The 20,947-nt window shown below is 43.3% G+C and overlaps 1 protein-coding gene across 6 annotated transcripts in view; it reads left to right on the top strand.

Moving 5' to 3' along the window:
- The window catches only part of myo15ab (myosin XVAb), a 45,260-nt gene that overhangs the window by 6,419 nt on the left and 17,894 nt on the right, over nucleotides 1-20,947 (top strand). For 3 of the 6 annotated variants that reach the window (XR_011078185.1, XM_068588998.1, XM_068588994.1), the window contains exons 7-40: nucleotides 325-718; nucleotides 965-1,047; nucleotides 1,512-1,575; nucleotides 1,703-1,812; nucleotides 2,447-2,521; nucleotides 2,610-2,700; nucleotides 2,925-3,028; nucleotides 3,626-3,689; nucleotides 4,017-4,130; nucleotides 5,562-5,723; nucleotides 5,850-5,963; nucleotides 6,064-6,122; nucleotides 6,480-6,603; nucleotides 6,753-6,848; nucleotides 7,938-8,069; nucleotides 9,276-9,401; nucleotides 10,384-10,461; nucleotides 11,010-11,149; nucleotides 12,705-12,750; nucleotides 12,866-12,990; nucleotides 14,234-14,351; nucleotides 14,475-14,650; nucleotides 15,398-15,482; nucleotides 15,592-15,624; nucleotides 15,788-15,869; nucleotides 16,125-16,255; nucleotides 16,506-16,601; nucleotides 16,900-17,028; nucleotides 17,137-17,243; nucleotides 17,414-17,592; nucleotides 19,173-19,245; nucleotides 19,426-19,617; nucleotides 20,253-20,326; nucleotides 20,416-20,489. Coding sequence is in view for 5 of the 6 variants with exons in the window: in XM_068588998.1 (XP_068445099.1) it covers nucleotides 325-718; nucleotides 965-1,047; nucleotides 1,512-1,575; nucleotides 1,703-1,812; nucleotides 2,447-2,521; nucleotides 2,610-2,700; nucleotides 2,925-3,028; nucleotides 3,626-3,689; nucleotides 4,017-4,130; nucleotides 5,562-5,723; nucleotides 5,850-5,963; nucleotides 6,064-6,122; nucleotides 6,480-6,603; nucleotides 6,753-6,848; nucleotides 7,938-8,069; nucleotides 9,276-9,401; nucleotides 10,384-10,461; nucleotides 11,010-11,149; nucleotides 12,705-12,750; nucleotides 12,866-12,990; nucleotides 14,234-14,351; nucleotides 14,475-14,650; nucleotides 15,398-15,482; nucleotides 15,592-15,624; nucleotides 15,788-15,869; nucleotides 16,125-16,255; nucleotides 16,506-16,601; nucleotides 16,900-17,028; nucleotides 17,137-17,243; nucleotides 17,414-17,592; nucleotides 19,173-19,245; nucleotides 19,426-19,617; nucleotides 20,253-20,326; nucleotides 20,416-20,489 (3,850 nt within the window). In the remaining variant the exon portion in view is untranslated. The remainder of the gene's footprint in view (nucleotides 1-324; nucleotides 719-964; nucleotides 1,048-1,511; nucleotides 1,576-1,702; nucleotides 1,813-2,446; nucleotides 2,522-2,609; nucleotides 2,701-2,924; nucleotides 3,029-3,625; nucleotides 3,690-4,016; nucleotides 4,131-5,561; nucleotides 5,724-5,849; nucleotides 5,964-6,063; nucleotides 6,123-6,479; nucleotides 6,604-6,752; nucleotides 6,849-7,937; nucleotides 8,070-9,275; nucleotides 9,402-10,383; nucleotides 10,462-11,009; nucleotides 11,150-12,704; nucleotides 12,751-12,865; nucleotides 12,991-14,233; nucleotides 14,352-14,474; nucleotides 14,651-15,397; nucleotides 15,483-15,591; nucleotides 15,625-15,787; nucleotides 15,870-16,124; nucleotides 16,256-16,505; nucleotides 16,602-16,899; nucleotides 17,029-17,136; nucleotides 17,244-17,413; nucleotides 17,593-19,172; nucleotides 19,246-19,425; nucleotides 19,618-20,252; nucleotides 20,327-20,415; nucleotides 20,490-20,947) is intronic. The other 3 variants (XM_068588996.1, XM_068588995.1, XM_068588997.1) reach the window with 3 other exon arrangements.

Below are 20,947 nucleotides of genomic sequence, written 5' to 3'. Positions count from 1 at the left end.
TATGAAGAACAGTGAGGATTAGGCTAATGCGACCGGTGATGTATTTGATTATCTTGTGATGTCAATCTGTTCATCACTGCTGTTTCTCTGCTTAACTCCCTACTTTTCTCAACCACAGGTCCCTCAGTATCTCGTTTGCTCTTGCTCTCAAGGCTTCACACTTCATCTCTTTTTCATGCTCTTTTTATATTTAAAAAAAAAAAAAAGTATTTATAACAACGTTTAATGTATTTAATATATCACAATTACAAACACAAACGCAGTTTCAATGTTGTACAATCCTGTTTTACATGTTCTTAATTGAAGTGATTCCTGCTTCCACAGGCTGCCTGATGGCTCTTTTCTCACACGCCAGTTCCGCATCCCGAAACTGAATGAAGCCGTCCAAAACCAGCAGCTTCGCTATGCCTCGTACAGGGTGCCAACAGGCCTGCAGGGTGAGGATAACCGCTATGCTGTGGTGCCACCCTATGGGCCAAGCTCAGGACATTGGGCCAGAAATGCCAGAGGTGGAGGGCAAGGAGGGGAAGATGTTTGGGCAGCTGAGAGGGTTTTACCACATGGGACGGTCCAGAATCTGTCAAAGTGGTCTATGTACAGAGAAGACGGGGTGTTAGAGGGATATTCAGCCTCACCTCGACTGGTGGAAGAACTGATCCAGGACACGAACTGGGCTCCCGACAGAGATCGAGTACCTGGTCAAAGCTGGTATGACAAGGTAGCTAAATCTATGTTTATATTAATGAAAGTGAAACGTCAAGCAATATCTGAAGCTTACAACATAGAAACTGGATGGCCCACAAAATCATTACAAAACAGATTATTTGATTTTCTGCATATTTAATGTCATTTCTGCATCAACTGATCACAATATCCCTCAAGCTTTGACAAAGTTGCATGTCAGTGTTGGACTAATTGCATATCATTCTTGTGTGTGTGTGTGTGTGTGTGTGTGTGTGTCCAGATCTTCTCTATCCTAAGCATGCCCACAACAGGCCACAGGGCGAAAAGCTGGGCGGAGGGAATGGAAGACATGACACAGCTGCCGTAAGCAGAATCCAGTACTAACAAACAGCCTCACAATCATTCATGTCACACACTTACAAGCATTTTGTTGCTCCGGCGTAGAGCAGCACAGCTCATTTCAATGCATGTCCTTTCATTTTCTTCTACCAACTATTCACAGCGTGTGTATTTGTATGCGTGCAGGCTTTGAGAATCCTTGAAAACTTTTGGAGTTCAATAATAAATCCCCCGCATTGAGTATTTTATTAACATGCAACACCCAAAAACATCTCTTCACATCCGGAGGACTCCCCCGCACTCGATAGTTGTGTCCTTTCAACAGCAGTTTGAGACAAATTATTCCACAATTATATCCTGCCAAGTCGAAACTCTCTCTGATTTGGACGTCTTGAATGTCATGGAAAGTAATTAATATTGGATGTCAAGTGAGTGTGGGCATCCTGCTGCAGTGTGACAATATGTGCTCTGTACGTGTTTAATTTCAGTGAGCTGAATGAGACCACGGTTCTGATGAACCTGAAGAAGCGCTTCGACCAGGAACTTCCATATGTATTCTTCATTTATAACATGCAAATTAGAAAACTAATATCATCAAATGTCATGGACATTGCCTACCTCATCCTCTCATCCGCTCTCCTTCCTGTCCTTTTCTGTCTCTCATTTTCCTTCCACACAGACCTACATTGGCAGCATCCTCGTGTCTGTGAATCCCTACAAGTTGCTCAACATTTATGGCACAGACATGGTGCTTCAGTATGAAGGTCGGGGCCTGAGTGACAACCCTCCGTAAGACCCAGGAGTGTGTGTGTGTGTGTGTGTGTGTGTGTGTGTACGTGTGTATTTTGGATCTGCGAAATTATTAAGGAGGTTATGTTTTCCTTGGCCAATGAATAAGGGATTCACTTTTGATTTGGAGAAAGATTTCAACACTGCAATGTAAGACCTATATTTTCCCTTTTTTGTCATTTTAATGAATATACACTACACTATTCTATCAATGATTGTCTATCACTATGGGTATTTTAAAACATATCTAGGTCCAACATTTTCTCTTTAATTAACACATTTAGCTCTTTTTTTGTGTGTTTTAAACAAAATACACCAACAAAACTATCTAACCTTAACTGTGACCTTTGAGTCTGTGAGTCCCTGTGTCCGATTGTGCGGTCGTACTACATCTGTCGACATGTGTTGTACGCCGGGCTCTGGGTTGCAGTGTGGTGGTAAATAGAGGCGTAAACGCCAGCACTCTCAGGTGTTAGCAGGAAGCTCCTATTACACAGCTGTTGGTTGGTTGCCAAGGGAGAGTTTGGTTATGGATTTCACTGCCACTTCACATCTCGCACACAAACACAGCCACGCACATACAACCAATAAGTTGTTTTTTTTTTCCATTAAAAAATGTTTTATTGTGTTGCAGTCATCTTTTTGCCATTGCTAGTCTCTCATATACCACCATGATGGATGCCAAAAAGGACCAGTGTATTGTGATCAGGTATGAAAAGCTGTTAAGTGTGTAAAAAAAATCCTCTTCATGCAAAAAAAGTGCGAAAGACTCATCTGAACCGTTTTGGTTATTACAGCGGAGAAAGTGGCTCAGGGAAGACGGAGGCTACTAAACTGATCCTGCGTTACTTGACAGCCATACATCACAAATGCAACGTCACACAGCAGGTACATACACACAGTGTCTATCAGGACAACCATGCTGACGAGTACAGTCCAAATTGTGGTCACTGAAGTTTAACACTGTTCTCGCTTTTCCTGTCTTATCCATCTGTCTCCCATCAGATAGAGGTAAAGTATTCCTCTGCTTGCTTTTTGCTCTACTGACATCCGCCATCCCTCGTGAAGGTAGCCATCGTAACGCGTACTGAGTGTTTGTCGTGATTGGTCAGATCCTGGAGGCCGCGCCCCTGTTGGAGTCTTTTGGGAATGCCAAAACAGTGCGCAATGACAACTCTTCACGCTTTGGCAAATACACGCAGATCTACATGGAGGAGTGAGTACTTTTACTAACTTTTACCAGTGTAATCATGACAAAAATAAATGTCAGTGACTGTTTTGAGTTTTTAGAAAAGAGAATCGAGATAATATTGATACAATGAACAAAGAAATACACATTAAAACCAAATCAAGCCTTGTCATCGTTGGCCCCATTAAGCTTCAAATACGAGAAGAACTTTATTGGAACTGTATTGTTACGTTTTAGTAGTAGTAGTAGTAGTAGTAGTAGTAGTAGTAATAGCAGTAGTAGTAGTAGCAGTAGTAGTAGAAGTTACACCAATGCCTGATGCGGTTTAAGGCAATTGAGGATTTTCTTCCTATGAAGTACGACAGGCTTCATATTAAACATTGAGCTAAAAAAAATTTTTTACACACACACACACTCTCACACAAACACACACACACAGGGGGCTCAGTGGAGGATATGCTAACAGGTTGCAGTGACACAGTTAGAAGAGTAGTTGATCTTCTGCTAGACCAGAAAAGATCCAAGGACATTACACATGCATGACCTGTTACTTAACTCAGACTTAATGTGTGTCGTGTGTGTGTGTGCGCGTGTGTGTGTTTTTGTGTGTGTGTCATTTACAAGGGGTGTAATCAGTGGTGCCATAACGTCTCAGTACCTGTTGGAGAAGTCTCGCATTGTCTTTCAGGTGAAGAACACACACATGGACTCAAACACACACACAAACACACACACAAACTCAGTAGGTCAGGTGGAGTCTATTTACCAATGAGTCATCGTAAGAAAGAGGAGATTGTAGAGGAAGACAGCGAGACAGGTGTCACACATGTTCCCCTCCATCGTTACACAGCCCAGTCTGTTCATCAATCATCCATTAATTTGTCAATTTCTACAGCTTTATTTCCATTTCAGGAGAGCTTTCCTCATTGTGATTGCAAACAAATTTCCACGATAGTTGATTTATACATGGTGTGTTTGTTTTTCCGTGTGTGTGTGTGTGTGTTTTCTTCCACAGGCCAAAACAGAGAGGAACTATCACATCTTCTATGAGATGTTGGCAGGTCTTGCTCCTCATGAGAAGCACTCACTGTATCTACAGGAAGCTGAGACTTACTACTATCTGAATCAGGTGCTCAGCAAAACACACACACACACACACACACACACACACACACACACACACACACACAGACACAGGTTTAAGGAGTGGCCACTGTCATCCATTTCATAGTCACATTAACAAATGAGATGTCAATTTTCTGAAAATGTCACCTTTATTTTACAAAGTGATTCATGGCACAAACATGAAACTCATTGCGGTAACAAAACAGAGTAAAGGACCTTTTCATTCAGGAGACTTTGTTTCTGAGATATTTTGAATGATGAATGTAATTTGCTGATTAAGTGCATGCATAAGTTACAGCTTGTTCCTGATTGATGTTGTGTGTTTTTTTTTAATTGTCTTTTGACCCCTGAAACAAAGCAATGTATTTTTGTGACGACCTCGTCATGTTGCACGTGTCTATGAGTTGTGAGAAGTTAATCCAAAGAGGAATTTTACTGTTCAGATTGTTTCGTTGGAGTAATTTGAGAGCACCCTGTTTCATTTCTACAACTATTGGATGGATCTCCCTGATATTTGATACCGACATTCATGATTATGAATAATTGGCAGCGAAATGAAAAAAATACAGTCCATTCCTATCAGCTGTATTTTGAGTTTCGTGCTAGTTCGCAATTGTTTGCATGACCTTTTATTATCTAGAATAGGTGGACCAGACATTTTGAAGAGGTTAACTTTTGATAAATCACGACTTTGTTTTTTTTTTATTGTGGTATTATAAACATATGCACATGTCAAATACTTAATAATGGAGACCAAATGAATGCATTATGCAGCGTGAAAAGGTCATGTCACTCTTTTAGATTTCTTTTATCAGTCAAAACAAACAGAATGAACGTGAGAACATATTAGATTGAACGTTATGAGTAGGATACAGTTACCGGTTAACAATCCGAACATTCGGGCTCCCTCATGTGGCTCAAAGGTCCCTGTTCCTGCTCAGCTCGTTGCCATCGTGGAGCCGGTTTGACTCTTGGATTTCTTTGTACTTACTACTCCATGAGATGTGATGAAACACAACGCAACACGTTGCTCATGCCAAAGCTGATTAAAGATCCTTATCTAGTTACGTCGTTATTGGTGGTGGTTACTAGTACGAGCACGTGTGGCTTTTTAATCAGTAATGTGGCACCAGACTGAAAAGTAACATTCCACTGCTCTCCGTGGCTAAAAAGTGTGGTCAGACGCGCGCACTTCACACCGGTTATCACTCCCAGATGAGGATGTCGCAGTGTACTAACGCACTCTGGGGAGTACTCCCACATCACTGCATCAAGGTCAGAAGTTGAAACCCCCAGAGGTCTGCAACAAAAACAAAACTTTCAGCTGCTGATAAGTTCCTCCTTAATTAGAGCAGCGATCAAACCGGCTGAGGCTAAGTATGTTGTTGTTGATAACAGCGTGTTCATTTTGTGTAACGTGTGTCCACGAGTGCAGGGAGGAGATTGTACCATAGAGGGAAAGGACGACGGGGAGGACTTCAGGCGTCTGCTGAATGCCATGGACATCCTGTGTTTCAGCCCAGAGGAGCAAACCAGCATCTACAGACTGCTGTCCTCCGTCCTCCATCTTGGGAACGTCTACTTCCAGCCACACCAGGTCGCTCTGCCACACACACACACAAATAAGCATTTAAATACATTTAATTTCACGGCCGAGCGCTAACGAGGATGTTGATGGATGATGGATGATCATGAACCCGTATGCCGCCGTGCGCGTGGGCAGGCCGAGGGTCAGGAGGTCGCGGCGGTGGTGAGCGCGCAGGAGATCAGGGTGGTCGCCGAGCTGCTGCAGGTCTCGCCCGACGGCCTGCAGAAGGCCGTCACCTTCAAACTGACAGTGAGCGGAGCGCTTTCGCCCGTAGACGTGACGTGTAATTATGTTGTGACAAGTAGAGAGAGAGGCGTCGTCAGATAACAGACTGTGTTGGATCCCGCAGGATACAGTAAGGGAGAAGATCTTCACTCCGCTCACGGTGGAGAGCGCTGTGGATGCCAGGTGAGGGATTCTCAATGTGGTCTCTGTTCAAATAAATACAACCTACTTTTGTAGGGTGACCTGATATAAAAGTGTATCTGAAGCATCTTATCTGAGGCTTTTTTAATGTCCTCGTTTAAAAAAAAAAAAAAAAGAAAAGAAAAGAAACATACCAGGAGACTACTGAGAAGGGAATGAAGCGCCTTTGATATTCTCTTCCAATCTCCGGTGGAAGGCATGGGAGGACAAAGGACGTCAGTGCTGGGGGAGAGATTTTTTTTCAGATGTCCTCTGTTTCCATAGGAACCGGGTTTTCTGTTTCCATAGAAACCTTATTGTGTGTGTGTGTGTGTGTGTGTGTGTGTGTGTTTTTCATAGAGACGCCGTTGCCAAGATGCTCTACTCGCTGCTGTTCGGTTGGCTGACGGAGCGCATCAACGGACGGGTCTACCCTCGCAACGAAGCGCTCTCCGTCTCCATACTGGACATCTATGGATTTGAGGTCAAGCTGGATGAAACGATGTCGCTCTCTGATGTTACAGCGCCGAAGCATCTGAACTGACCCAACTAACCCCCCCCCCCCCCACCACCACCCCGCACACACACACACACACACACACACTTCCCCCTCCTTCTCTCTTTGCCCTCCAGGAGCTCCAGGTGAACAGTTTTGAGCAGCTGTGCATCAACTACGCCAATGAAACTTTGCAGTTCTTCTTCAACAGGGTCGTCTTCCAGGAGGAGCAGGTCAGGGGAAACTACTAAAGTTCATATTTTCCACTCACATATTTCCTCCGAGTGAGAACAGATTTGCACATTTGCGCGTCAAAAGACATCTAGTTTTTTAAAAAAAAACCCAGTCTCAATGCCGTTGAAAAGTATGAAAGAAAAGCATAAAAGACAGCTCGGTGCAATCGTGAGACAGATCCGAGCTGCACTTTGCAATATACTCACCAGTGTGTTCACATGCAGTTTAGTAATTGAGTTACAGTCCGCCTTCCACGGTAAACGGATTTCTTAAACTCTGTGTGTAGAATAATGCAAGAGGTAGGGGAGAGAGGAAGCTCATTTACCAGCATAGATTCATCCTGTACAACGCTTTTCTGGGCCACATATTCACGTTTTCTCCAAGGAAAGATATTTAAAAGTCGCGATGCATCCTTGCATTTGAAACTCTGCAGAGGCGCAGCCATCGTCTCGTCACATGATGGAAGAGAGACTTTATGTCCGACAACAGCATGTGCAGTCCACGTAAATCAAAAGTATGTTTCTGCATAACTGTTTTTATTGGCATCAATAATGCATTTACAGATGTTTTTCAGATCTCACCAAGGGGTAAAAAAAAAAAAACTTTGAATACACAACAATAAAGAAACATAATGAAATGAAGAACAAAAAGAAGAGGGAGTGTAAATCTAATTTCTAACTTTGTTGAGTTTCCTGTGTTTCTATACAGTGAACTTGCTGATTATGACGCTGTTGAAACAACAGTTAAAAACTTTTCAATCAAGTTTAGCATCGTTGTAACCAAAATGTCGAGATCTTTTGGCCAGCAAAACACCAAAAATAATGCTTACTGGCTTAATAAGTGTACTTTGCTTTTTTTTTTACTGAAACGACAAGAAAAACAGTTAATGAAGAGTGAAAATATTATTGTATCAACAGCCTTATTTGTACAGTGACTCATTTCAGAAAAGCTCCCATAAACCCACAAGGTCATTAAATCTCACAACACGAGAGTGGACGCCGCAATACTTCAGCTGGAGTGAGAAGGGAAAAACAGTCGGAAGAGTTTCACACTCACCGACCCGATGAACTCTTGTGATGTGTGTGTAGGAGGAGTACATGCGGGAGCAGATCAAGTGGCAGCAGCAGCCCTTCAGCCTCAACCAGCCCTGCCTCGACCTCATCGCCGCTAAGCCTCATGGGATACTGCGCATACTGGACGACCAGTGCGGTTTCCCTCAGGTACATCCCACACTCTTCCTTTTCCAAAGCCGTTGCAAATCATTTCTACTAAAAAAATTTTTAAAAAACCGCCGACTTTGAAAAACGCTACGCTGGCACAATGACATCACATCACATTTAGCTGATACGTGCACTCAACCATAATAATAAGAATAGTTTCGACTCATATAGCGCTTTTCACGGTACACAAAGACGCTTCACACAAGAGACACTGACAGACGGAACAGAACACAAGCGGGAAGACAAGAGCAAACAAAAGAAACAGAATATTGAGGTAATAAAGAAAGAAAGGGAAGTAAACAGAAGAGGCTGCGTGGGGCAGAGCGGAGGGCAGGTGCCGGGGTTGATCAGGTGAAAGCCAGTTGGAGGAGGTGAGTTTTGAGGGCTTGCTTAAATGATGGAGCCTGACGCATGTGGAGGCGTTCCAGAGGACGGGTGCAGCAGCTGAGAAGGCCCCGTCGTCCCGGGTGCGGCGCTCGGGCCTGATGGTTTTAGGAGTGGTTGTACCGGCGGACCTGAGGCAACGGGTCGGCAAGGGAGGGAGGGGCCAGGTTGTTCAGGGATTTGTAGGTGACGAGCAGCAGTTTGAATCCTGTACTTGACCGGAAGCCAGTGGAGGTTGCGGAGGACCGGGGTGACGCGATCGCAGCGTCGAGTGGAGGTGAGCAGACGGGCGGCAGAGTTTTTGGACGTATTGAGGCTTATTGAGGATTCTGGCGGGTGAGCCGTAGAGGATGCTGTTGCAGTAGTCGAGTACAAACTCAGGACAGCAAGAAGCGAGAAAGTGCAAGATGTCCAACATGAAGTACAACACGATGTACGACGTGATTCAAAAGCATTTCACACCTCCGTTTTTTTTTTTGGAGTTAAAAAGAAATCATCGCACTTATCGGATTTCCCGTAAACCAGGAGTCTGAGTCTGTTTCACCCAAAACGATCTCGTCTAATTGCCTACCTGCCGCTCTCAACTCTCCCGAGGCTCGTAATGCAAGAGACCGACTCTCGAGATAAACTTATTATAAGATAAACTCATTACGAAACGTCTCCGTGACATATTCACGAGAAATATGAACACGGCGTTCCACCAGCGACCAACACTCACACACACACACACACGCACACGGGCACGGGCACCGTGTGTGTGTGTGCTGTGGAGATGTAGTTACCACGGCTCGCCAACCATTAACCGTCTACAATCATCGCTAGGCAACAGACCACACCTTCCTTCAGAAGTGCCACTATCACCATGGAAACAACCCGCTGTACGCCAGGCCCAAGATGCCGCTGCCGGAGTTCACCCTGAAACACTTTGCGGGGAAAGTCACGTACCAGGTACACACACACACACACACACACACACACACACACACACACACGTCTTTCTTCAAAGAAATGTAAAACATTTTCCTTTTTCTCAGTTTCTATTTATTTTTGTTTGTTTGTGTTTTATTCAGTCAATCATTTATAATACAATACATTATTATACTAAACTATATAATATACAAAAAAAAAGAGACTGGAAAGGTGTAGGTGGAAGCAAAAAATGCTTATATAGTTCTATCCTAATTTGTCATCAATTAAATCAAATAATTCATTTTAACTTAAGTTGTTTTTACGAAAGAAAAGGAAAAATAAACTTGAGAACAAGAAGGATGTACGTTTACTCTCCTCATGATGGGATTTGTCATGGCGGGTGTTGCATATCATTAGACGATAAACACAGTGCAAGAAATATGAACATATTCAATTTGCAATTGAGTTCAATTCAAAGATGACAGACAAACAAATCACAGTACTTTAAACTTCAAACCAGAGTAATGTGAAAGTGACAAGTGTATTTAAATATGAAAACGATCCGTAGTCGGTGTGTAATCTGCAGACGATGGCGGTCAACACGCCCACAAAAGCAACGTGTTGCTGTAGAAACAAATGTTGGTCTCCTAAAAGAAAGGCCCACTTAAATAAATCCATATCAGTTTAGTGTATGCGATATCTAGAATGTTTTCCCAGCTCATCCTTATCGTCAGACAGCTTTTTCAATGGGACTCTGTTGTCTGTATGCTGTGTTCAGAGTTGTCGGTCCAACGCTGCCTCAATCGGTTAGTTAGTTTGTGTTATTGTGTGACTTTGGTTCTTTAAAGAGTAAGTTTGGATTTACTGAAGTCAAAAGAGTCCTGTTGCTTTTTATTCTCCACCTCGGCTCAGTGGGCACAGCGGCTGCTGAATGCTGGTTTGTTTGTTGTTGAATCATCAGACGTCCCGAGTTCCCGGTTTGAGTTTGTTTCTCACGTTTTCCTTTTGATTTGTGGTGCAGGTGCACAAATTCTTGGATAAGAACTTCGACATGGTCCGCCAGGATGTTTTAGACCTCTTCATCCAGAGCAAGAACAGAGTGAGATATTCAAACTTGCTCTCTCTTATTGAGCCAACTTTGACAGTTTTCCCCATCCTTTATTCTCCAGTTACATTTTAAATATCATGGTTGTTACTCATCATCTTGTGTTGTGGTGGTGGTGCGCCACAGTCCTTGTTATTTTTCTGTTCAGAAATATCCAACAACTGATTTAGTAATTATTGTGCTGAATACTTATATTAATTTGCTGTTTTAAACTCATTTCACATTAAATACACATGCTCATTAGGGGGCGGCTGTCAAAGTGTCCTTGAGCAAGACACTGAACCCCCAGTTGCTCCCCGGGCGCCTCACAGCAGCACACTGCTCCTTCATTACTGAGGATGGGTTAAATGCAGAGAATAGTTTCCCTAAGGGGATTAATAAAAGATAATTTCTTTCTTTCATTATTACAAATTCCACCCACATATCGTATGACTTGGTGCTCAGGATTGAACGTTCACGTTGTTCAATGAATGTTGAATGTTTGGTTTACCCCTTTGTCTTCTGCACTGTGTGTGTGTGTGTGTGTGTGTGTGTGTGTACAGATGGTGTCCGGCTTCTTTTTGAAGCATTCAGAGTCTGCGTCTAACATGCGGCGCAGCAGCGCGGCTCGTCGTTTTCAGGCCAACACGGTCAGCGGAAAGTTCCAGAGCAGCCTGCAGGAGCTGCTGGAGAAGATGGAAAGGTTTGAGGGAAACATTTCATCTTTTCGGACAATGAGGAAACCTCTGAAACACCTTCATGACGTTAGTGGGGGGGGGGAAAGTGTATTGTGTTCGAAAGCGCTTCCTGTTTGCCTTTGAATAAGTGCTGTAATGGCCTTCCTTCGACTTACTGGAGTGTGTAAATTTGAAGTGTAAAATGTATCTGGTGCACTCAAACATTCACACATCAGCTGTAAGCTCTGCTCCGAAGAAGGCGGATATGTAAATTATGCTCACGTGACGTTGCACGCAGTGGCCTCGGCAGGATTCTGTTTCCGAGTACGAGAACCGCCCGCCTATATATATATATATATATATATATATATATATATATATATATATATTTATATATATATATACACACACAATATAGCCAGAAGCGCCTTCAGGCTCTGGGGTTCCCATGTTTGGAAAGCAACTTTGATTCAGCACCCCCCGGTCAATGGACAGCGACAAATACTAAATGGAGTGCATTCCTAATCGTTATTACGTTCCATTATATTTCATTTAGCCGACGCTTTTATCCAAAGCGACTTACATGTTTGCTCTATACACCGTAGACAGAGCAACGAGGAGCAATTCGGGGTTAAGTGTCTTGCTCAAGGACACATGGACATGGACTAGCGGAGCCGGGGCTCGAACCACAGAGCCCCAGGAAGCAGAATATGAAACTCATCATCATAAGACAATACGTAGAACTGTAGAAGATAGTCTGAATCCATTTGATTCTACTTAAAAAATATATTTGTATTTCTTTTAGCTTGTTGGCTGATGTTAAAAAAACATATATAAATGTGTATATATATATATCATTTACAACCAGACACACGTTATATATTCATAAAAGAAGACAGATGAATGTAATCCTTTCCAAAATTTCCGTTTCAATTCATGTTTGTTGCCGTTCGGCCTGACAAAACAAAATGTCCCTGCCGGGGCCTCGGCCTCGGGAAGCGTGCACAAAGCACCGGATTCTCTCAGTTAGCAGCCTCATCATAAAAAACAGTTTGGCAATAACAAAAACGAAACGCAGCGCACAGCGCGGGCAGGATTACGGCTGCCGGCGCCACTGATTGCACCTGTCCGACACCGCGAGCTACTGCAGGACGTAGAGCGCGTGTATGACGTGGGAAGTAGGGAAAGAGAGAGTAGACAATGAGTGCTGCAAACAATGTGTTGTTTCGTGGTGCACCAATAGACTAAAAGCAGTTAGAGATCAGCTGTGGCATCTTATAAGCCTCAGTGTGTGTCGGTGTTTGTAGAAGCCATCTATCTCGGGAAGATGCATTTTATTTGCCTGATTTGAGCTCAGTCATGTCTCTTATAGATTAAAAAAAAAAAACAACAACCCTGAGGCCTCGGGGGATCTGCTAATATGTCGCTGAACTGTAAAACCATGCCATGCTCAACCGATTTCTTATTTATTTGCTTTTCCTCTCAGTTGGAAAAGTTGGAAAGCGCTGGACTAATGTACGAAGCCTTTATCGAATCAAACATTTATTTATCCATCCGTTCGTTCTCATCTATCTGTGACAGGTGTAACCCTTATTTTGTGCGATGCATCAAGCCAAACCATCATAAGGTATATTTGCAAGTTGGATGATGTGTGCAGGTTTGCAGTGTTTTTTTGCATTTTGATTGATCTGCGACTCGCGGCTGGTGCGTATTCATGTGCGTACGTTTACTTGTGTGCGTAGGAGCCCGGAGTGTTTGACATGGATCTGGTCGACACTCAGCTGCATTACTCTGGCATCATGGAGACCATCCTGATCAGGAAGGAGGGTTATCCAATCAGGATGCACTTTCACCGCTTCCTAACAAGGTCGGTTACTTCAGAAGCTTTACATTGAGGGGAAATGTGCGCTCCAACTGAACCATGTCAGCTTACATACACACAGGGCCGGCTGCAGCTCATGGGGAGAGTGGTCGTCCTGTAGCCACAAGGTAGCCGGTCACCAGTCTCCCTTAAGTTCGCATGTTGAAGTGTCCTTGAGCACTGAACCCTCAAGGCGGCACACTGCTCCTTGGTGAAATGCATAGAATAATTTCCCCAAGAGGATGAATAAAGGATCATTTCTTCCTTCTTCTACACGACAGACTATCTCAGCCTCTTGTTCAGCTTCCTTTTCCCCCCAAAACAGACATGTTTCTGCTCCTCTTACCACTCACAGGCTTTGACACAATTGCTTGAATTTCTATGATAATTTTACTTTTTTTTCTGGTGTGGGTGAAATTCACGCTCCGATTTCTTCTGGCTGAAATAGCCGTCTGGCACTTGCCCGCTCCTGCTGTTGGAAAGCAATTGATCACATCTCAGACATCTGGCTGCAGTTTGAGAGTCCAGCATTCACAGTCAATTAGTCTCCCACCAAAACTGCTAAAAGAAAAAAAGGCCTAAAGGGTGACTTTCCCTATTTTCCCATGTGTTGTGTCTAAATGACTAATGTGCAGTCGAACTAATAGCCGTTAGATGGGCTGCAGTGTAATCACCGTTCCTCATAGTCAATGTACGTCGACTAAAAGTGTCTGGCGACATTATGGAAAGAACCCGAGAGAGAGATTCAAAGTCTTTCTTTACGTTTCGCTTGATCAAATCTGTTTGGTATTGTGTGTCTCCGTTGGAGAAGTTTCGTTCTCAAATCTTGCGTTGAAATGATCGAAATCTTGTAAGTATGCAGCCATGAGATGAATAATCTAATAACAATAGCTTCATTTTTAAATCATCCTCGGTTCCAGAGCTCAGGTTGAAGGCCACTCGCCATCAGTCTCCTCCTGGTAGTTGACCCTCCTTTTCCTGTCATTGACAAAAACAAGTACATTGACACCGATGAAGTTGCGTTCTCCCTCAACACTGGACCGTTTTCAAAATGTTTTGTCCCTGTGAGTCACTTTAGACGTGAAAAACATAGGAAAAACTATATCGAAATGAACATTTAACGACCAAAACTCTATAATATGTTTTTACCTTCCCACATTCAGTTGTGTTGCAGCTTTGGATTTCACTGATTGTCGTTCCCATTCACTCCAGAAGTCATATTGGAGTGTCATTGTGTGTGAACGCACAGGTACAAAGCCCTGCTGTGCCTGAAGGATCCTCTGCCTGCAGACGGAGAGAACTGTGTCATCATGCTCCACAAGCTCTGTCCGGTCAAGAGCGGATCATATCAGCTGGGAGTCAGTAAGGTGAGCTCCCTCCGTAACACACACACACACACATGTGCAAAATAAGGTCAAATGGATCATACATAATGAATAAATACTGTCACACTGTGATTCACGTGTGTGTGTACAATACACGTGTGTCAGATTTTCCTGAAAGAGGAGCTGTATCAGCTGCTGGAGGGGAAGCGCGACCGCTTGCTCAACATCGCCGCCATGACGCTGCAGAGATACACCCGGGCGTGTTTCGTCCAGAAGAAATTCGCCAGGATGCGGCAGCGCTTGATCCTTCTCGAAACTCGCTGCAGAGGCTACCTGGCCAGGTAATGTGTCAACGTCAACTTACATTTAATGGCGCGTGACCAAAGAAATAAATAAAGGGCTGCCCCGCTCACAGCATACACACACGCTCCACTGCAGAAGAATCCATTGCACACTTACAAACCTTCACATTGAATGTAGAAAATAGAGAAAAAGAAACCCTGAAAATAGAAGATATATATATATATATTTTTAAATCATCCTTGGTTCCAGAGCTCAGGTTGAAAGCCACTCGCATCATCAGTCTCTTCCTGGAAGTTGACCCTTTAAAGCTCAAGCTGTCTTTAATAGGCAGCGCCCGGTCGAGCTGGAGTCTGGGGTTTCAGTCTTCAGCTCGGCAATTTAGACTTTAGTGTTTGGTTTCAGAGAGCCAAATAAGCTTATCGCAGACAACCTGCTTCTTTTTCTGCTTCATCTGAGCAAACCGGGTGAGAGGATTCAGGCCCCCGCTCAACCATCAAAGGTGATAGATTTCTCACTCGCCGCCAGTTTGACAATTTATTTCAATGGATAAAAAAAAAAATATGCACTGACTGGCTTAATGAGGACACTAAAATTGCAATAAACGCAGGGCCAGACATTCTGAGTCTGTAATGACACTTCAGAGATCGCTGATCACGCTTTGATGAACTCGGGGAAATTACGCATCGTACACATAAACTATAATTAACTCTCTATAAGGGCCGTTAAGTGATTGACTTTATAGTAGGAGATGTCTTTATCTGGCTTTTAACGCTTTTCCTGAATAGAAAAAAGTTTGCTCTGAGGAGGAAGTACCTCATCCGGCTCCGCTCCGCCGTGCTGCTCGTCGTCAACCGCCAGCGTTACATGAGGGTATGCTCACTGCGTCCGCGTCATTTGCAGTATTTGTGTTTGGAAACTGACATTTTTTTATTTTGAATGACCAAATGTGTGAAGTGTGATGCTGTTGTCTTTCTGTCAGACAGTGGTGGAGCCTGCAAGGAAGGCAGAGGAGGTGAGTGAGGGGCGGGGGGGTCTGAGAAGGAGCACACACATGCACACAACGCACACACACACACACACTCACACACACACACACACACACACACTTTGAGAACGAGATGAAGCCATCAGTGTGCAATATAAATGTTGAATGAGTGTGTTTGCAATGTGTGTAGGATCGCGTCAACAGAGAGGTGGTAAATGTGACAACGCTGCTTATCCCTGCTGAGCTGGCAGTTCTGATACAGGCGGCCTCAGGTACACACACACACACACACACACACACACACACACACACTAGTTTAAAACCCCCGAAGACAGTATACGAACACTTCTGTGGTAAATTATTCAAGAGATTTATTCCACCTTGTTTGCTTTTGGGTTCAATAATATTTAACTTTGTCTTTCTGTGGTGACACACGGTCTGCTTTGTGTGTGTGTGTGTGTGTGTGTGTGTATGCGTGTGTGTGTGTGTGTGTGTGTGTGTGTGTGTGTGTGTGTGTGTGTGTGCAGGTGGTGATGAGCTGCATTCTGACTGCTTGGCGGTGGTCCAGGCTCCAAAGGTCCAGGTTGACCCACAGTTGACCTTGCCCCTGGATATCAACAACTACCTCATGACACACTACGTTCGGGCCATATTTAGGGTAAACACACACATTTACACACACACAGAAAACACACACAGAACATCTATACGTGAATAAAACATACATTTACCTTGTTGAACTTGATTCGACCCAGGACAGTGTTGCTGCAGAGCTCCAGCCATGTAACTACGTTTGTTGTAAGCACTGTGTGTGTGTGTGTGTGTGTGTGTGTGTGTGTGTGTGTGTGTGTGTGTGTGTGTGTGTGTGTGTGTGTGTGTGTGTGTGTGTGTGTGTGTGTGTTTTGTAGGAGCCAATGTTTGGGATGCTGACAGCCCCGCTGGAGAGTTCACTGATTCGAATGGATGAGGAGCTAAAACAAGGAGCGCTGAACGTTTTCATTCTGGTACACGTTGCATTCACATGCTGCTGGGAAACTCCAGTATCTAAGACCTTTGAAGTCAGCGTTACGTCAGGAAATCAAACACAGACAAATAAACATGTCCTGTCACTTAAACTCAGCAAAAAAACCACATTAAACCATGTGTTCTGTTCATGCAAACACATTTAAAAAATCAATGATTTTCTCATTCACATATATCTTAAGCAGCAAAGGCCTCTGGGAAAGTCTGGTAACCTTTGTATGTTTAACTTGACTTGTGAGATTAGAGTGTGTGTGTCTTAAAGACCTTTGCTTCTGATAGATACTAAGATTCATGGGGGACCCAAACTTGAATGGGGCTCAGGAGAATCTGTTTGGGAACTACATCATCCAGAGAGGACTAGCCAATCCCAGCCTCCGAGACGAGATCATGGCTCAGGTAGCCAATCAGGTGAGGCCCTTCTCGTTCTCCTGGCCGGTGGTGTAGGAATGAAGGCCCAAAAGAGAGGACAGAATCTTTCATAACTGTGGCACACTGTCTCTTTACTGTCTCCATCAGGTGTGGAGGAATCCTAACATTTTGAACTCGGAGCGTGGTTGGCTGCTCCTGTCCTCCTGTCTCTCTGCCTTCCTGCCCTCTCAAAGGCTGGCCAAGTCCTTACTGAAGTAGGAAACACCGTCAAACAGTGAAATGTGTTTGCTGTACATGGAGATGGCAACGCAATCACTATACAGTATATCTTTTACCTGCTTTTCTGTGCACGCCTGTGATCTTTCTACATGATTTTAATACCCGTTTTCATCTCTTCTTGTGCTCGTCATTGTCGTTGTCGCAGGTTCGTGTCAGACTACGGGCCGGAGGGTTACGACTGTGTGTGTCAGCACCGTCTGCTTCAGGCTCTGCAGCGGCTGAACGTCGGGCCGGAGTACGTCCGGACGTACCCACCCTGCCTGCTGGAGTGGACCGCCAACCGCAAGAGAGCTCACACCGTTCTGCACGTACACTGCTTCGATGGTAAGAACACGCTCGACAAGAGGGGATTTTGAACTGATTTCATATTCAGATCGAGTTGCAAAAAAAAAATCTTTATGCAACATTTGCAGTGAAGTGCCCTTTGGGGAAGGCACTAGACCATCTGCATTCCTGGTGAAAAGAAAGTGTAATTAAACAGGTGTAAATAATTCTGAAACCCAATGCTTGTGTGTAACGTTCTGCTCTCCTGCAACAGAGAGAGAACTGTGTTTTATTTCAATTTACTTTTTGTTTGAAGAACTTAGTGTTTTTTCCTTGAATAAATGTGTGTTATGTCTTTAAATCACATGCTGCAACACTTAGCTACGCAGATGACAATATAAACACACCAGCAAAATGTGTTAACGTCAAAGTAATGAATTTTTAACCTCTTGATTTTGACTCCTGTTCACCCAACCTCACCTATTTTTATTTATTTTTTTATACATGAGCTCGGTCATCGAGTGCACTATCCAGCACAGAAGAGTTGTTAGTCTCTCATTTCCTCCTCTCATCCAGCTAATCTGTCCTCGGGCCTTTTGGCAAGCCCACTGAGGATTAGAAAACACCTGATAGCCACTCCGGTGCTCTGGCTTTGTTTGTGTCTGTTTGTTGATGCTGGTGTTTGTGTAAATCTTCATAGGCAGAAATGGGAGAGTGCGACTTTGTTTGAGCGATACAGTAGAGGAACTATTTAATAACCCGACGAACGTCTCTTAAAGGAATAGTTCTCACTACTTACTAATAGAAACAGACTAGAGTACGAGAGACAAACGAAATGTACTGCTTTGGACAGGAGCAGCAGCGAAACCTATTTTAGCCACATTAAAACAGCCAAAACAATCAATTTCAGTTCATGTGTACGCTATATTTAGCATTCTCACAGCTTTGCCCTTGTTGTCAGACAGCTTTTTCTTCCTACAGGTAACTGAAGCTGTTATCTAGGACTCCTTTGATAAAAACAACAATTTTACCTCTCCGAACACAGGAGTTGCCGCTCTGCCGCCGCCTTGATCAGTTAGTTTGTTTGTGTCGTTTTGTGTCTCTGGTGTTTTTTGTAAGTGTTTGTTCGGATTCATTCAAAGTGACACAATATATCACAAACACACTAACCGCTCGAGGCATCGGTGGACCATCCACCTCCGTGTTCTGCCAGGTAAAATGACTGGTTTAAAGAAAAGCGTTGGATGGATATAACAGCTTTAGTTCCCCTTCGGCAAGAGCTGTCTAACAGGAAGGTAAGTAAAGCAGTGGAAATATTCTCAATACGGCGTATACTTAAATGGATATTGACTTCATTTCTGTGTGTAAACTACATTTTGCTGCTGCTGCCCTCGTCCACAGCAGTACATGTCTTAGTTCTTCTCCTTTTACTCCTGTCTGTTCCTCCAAACTGGGGCAGAGCCGACCACCATTAACTGAGGTTGTACTCTTACTATAGATAAGTACGTCATACGGCACCACTTCAACACATCCAAACTATCCCTTTAATGAATTACAAGCTACCAAAAATATCATTTCATAGTGGTACATTTTGTTGAGTTAACGCTGTACATTCTCAAGTCTTGTCTTTTCTCCTCCAGGTGCTTCCTTCCTGTGTCCTCTACACTCCTGGACAACAGGAGAAGAAATGGCCAAAGACATCTTACAACACAGGTATCGCTTTACTGTAAAATACAGGCACTACATGTATACATTTCATTACATGGAAAGGTTGAAGATAGGAAACAAAAGGTTTGTCGAGATGGAACTTTTGCATTATTTTTGCGAGAACATTTTGGTGAATTATATTTTGCCTGTGTGTGTGTGTGTGTGTGTGTGTGTGTGTGCGAGTAGGGGCGTGGTGGATAGTCGTCGAGGCTGGTCGGTGCTGCTGAAGGAGCCGGCTCAGTGGGTGGAGCTGGAGGGCTCAGACTACGTTCTGGACTTGATGTCGGACCTGGAGCTTCCTGCTGACTTCCCCAAACACAGCAGCTACTTCATCATCTCTGCACAGGAGCCAGCCCGAGTGCGGCCCAACGCCAGCATGTGAGACACAAAATACTCAACACAGAATTGTGCTTTGCTTTTGGGTAAAATGTTTGTGCTTTGTCGTTCGTCCATTTTATAAATAATGCATTTATCTGATAGTTGTAGTTGCTACTTACACTTTTGATGTAGATTTTACATTAGAAATACATTAAAACTTGTAAAAAAAACTTAACACAACTTTAAAAAAGTTGGTAGCAGCTCCTCCAAGGAGACATTTCCCATCTTAACTTTTCGTTTGAAGCTCTAAGAGGTAGAAATATCCAGTATTTCACACAAAAAAAATAAGAAAAACATTTGCAAGATGTATTCAAATTTTTGTCGCAGAACTTCGATTTTTTTCTTCCCTATAATCCCGAGACACTTTCGATGAAAGGTGACCACTGGACTAAACTACCTGAATATAAAGTAGTTAAAACTAGTTTAAGGTTCAAAGTTAAATGTTGTGCTTTCATATTAATGCATATGTTTATTATTAATCATGTATTAATAATTAAAGATATTTAATTATTCATAAAACAAAGGGCTGAAGTGCTTTTATTCGCGATACTTTATTTATATTTTGAAGAGAATATTTATTCAATGTATTTAATTAAAGGAGGAGAAGGTTGTAATTATGGTTTATTGTTGTACAGAAGCCTGTTGGGCGGTGGGTTTGACATGAAGGATGACTTCATATCGTCAGTCTTACCTGGCTCTGACGGACAAGGTACACACTGCAACATAAACGTATGAGCACCAACACTCAGTGATGTTGATGTCAGTAGACGTCAAAGTGCTCGCCTCTCGTCCTCACAGACTTTGAGCCTCAGAGAGGGATGGATCGTTATCTGGACAGCCTGTTTGACCCGGTGCTGTCGGAGGCAACTGGAGTAAGTTACATAACTCACACTGGCACACTTACACTTACTGACAGGTCATGGCGAGCTCTGAAGTATTTTATTTAGCACGGAGTCTATGTCTGGGTCTGTTTTTTGGGGGGATGACGTATGTGTACAGATATTAAAACCCTCCGAGGCAAATTATTAACTTGCGATTTGGGGCTATACAAAATAAACTGAATTGAATTGTCATCATGAGTATTCTTTTTTAAATGCACAAAACCATACATTTTCAAGGACATTGCAAGGTTACATATTTTTATTGAACTTTTTTGGCATAATAAAGATTATGAGAAAAAACATTTAAAAAACCGATTCAGAAATAGAAAAAAGCATACAAACAAAAATACTAATGATACTTAATTGAATGGGTAGGATAGGGAGGAGTTTCCTTTCACTTATACACCAAATAGCAATCACATGACGCGGTTTTGTCTCCAACATATAAG

The sequence above is a fragment of the Clinocottus analis genome, unplaced genomic scaffold (assembly GCF_023055335.1).
Source record: "Clinocottus analis isolate CAN_PGR_092001 unplaced genomic scaffold, fCliAna1.0.p SCAF_22, whole genome shotgun sequence".
Taxonomy (NCBI): Eukaryota; Metazoa; Chordata; class Actinopteri; order Perciformes; family Cottidae; genus Clinocottus; species Clinocottus analis.
The sequence above is the reverse complement of the archived record's forward strand: the minus strand, read 5'-3'. Positions and strand labels throughout refer to the sequence as shown.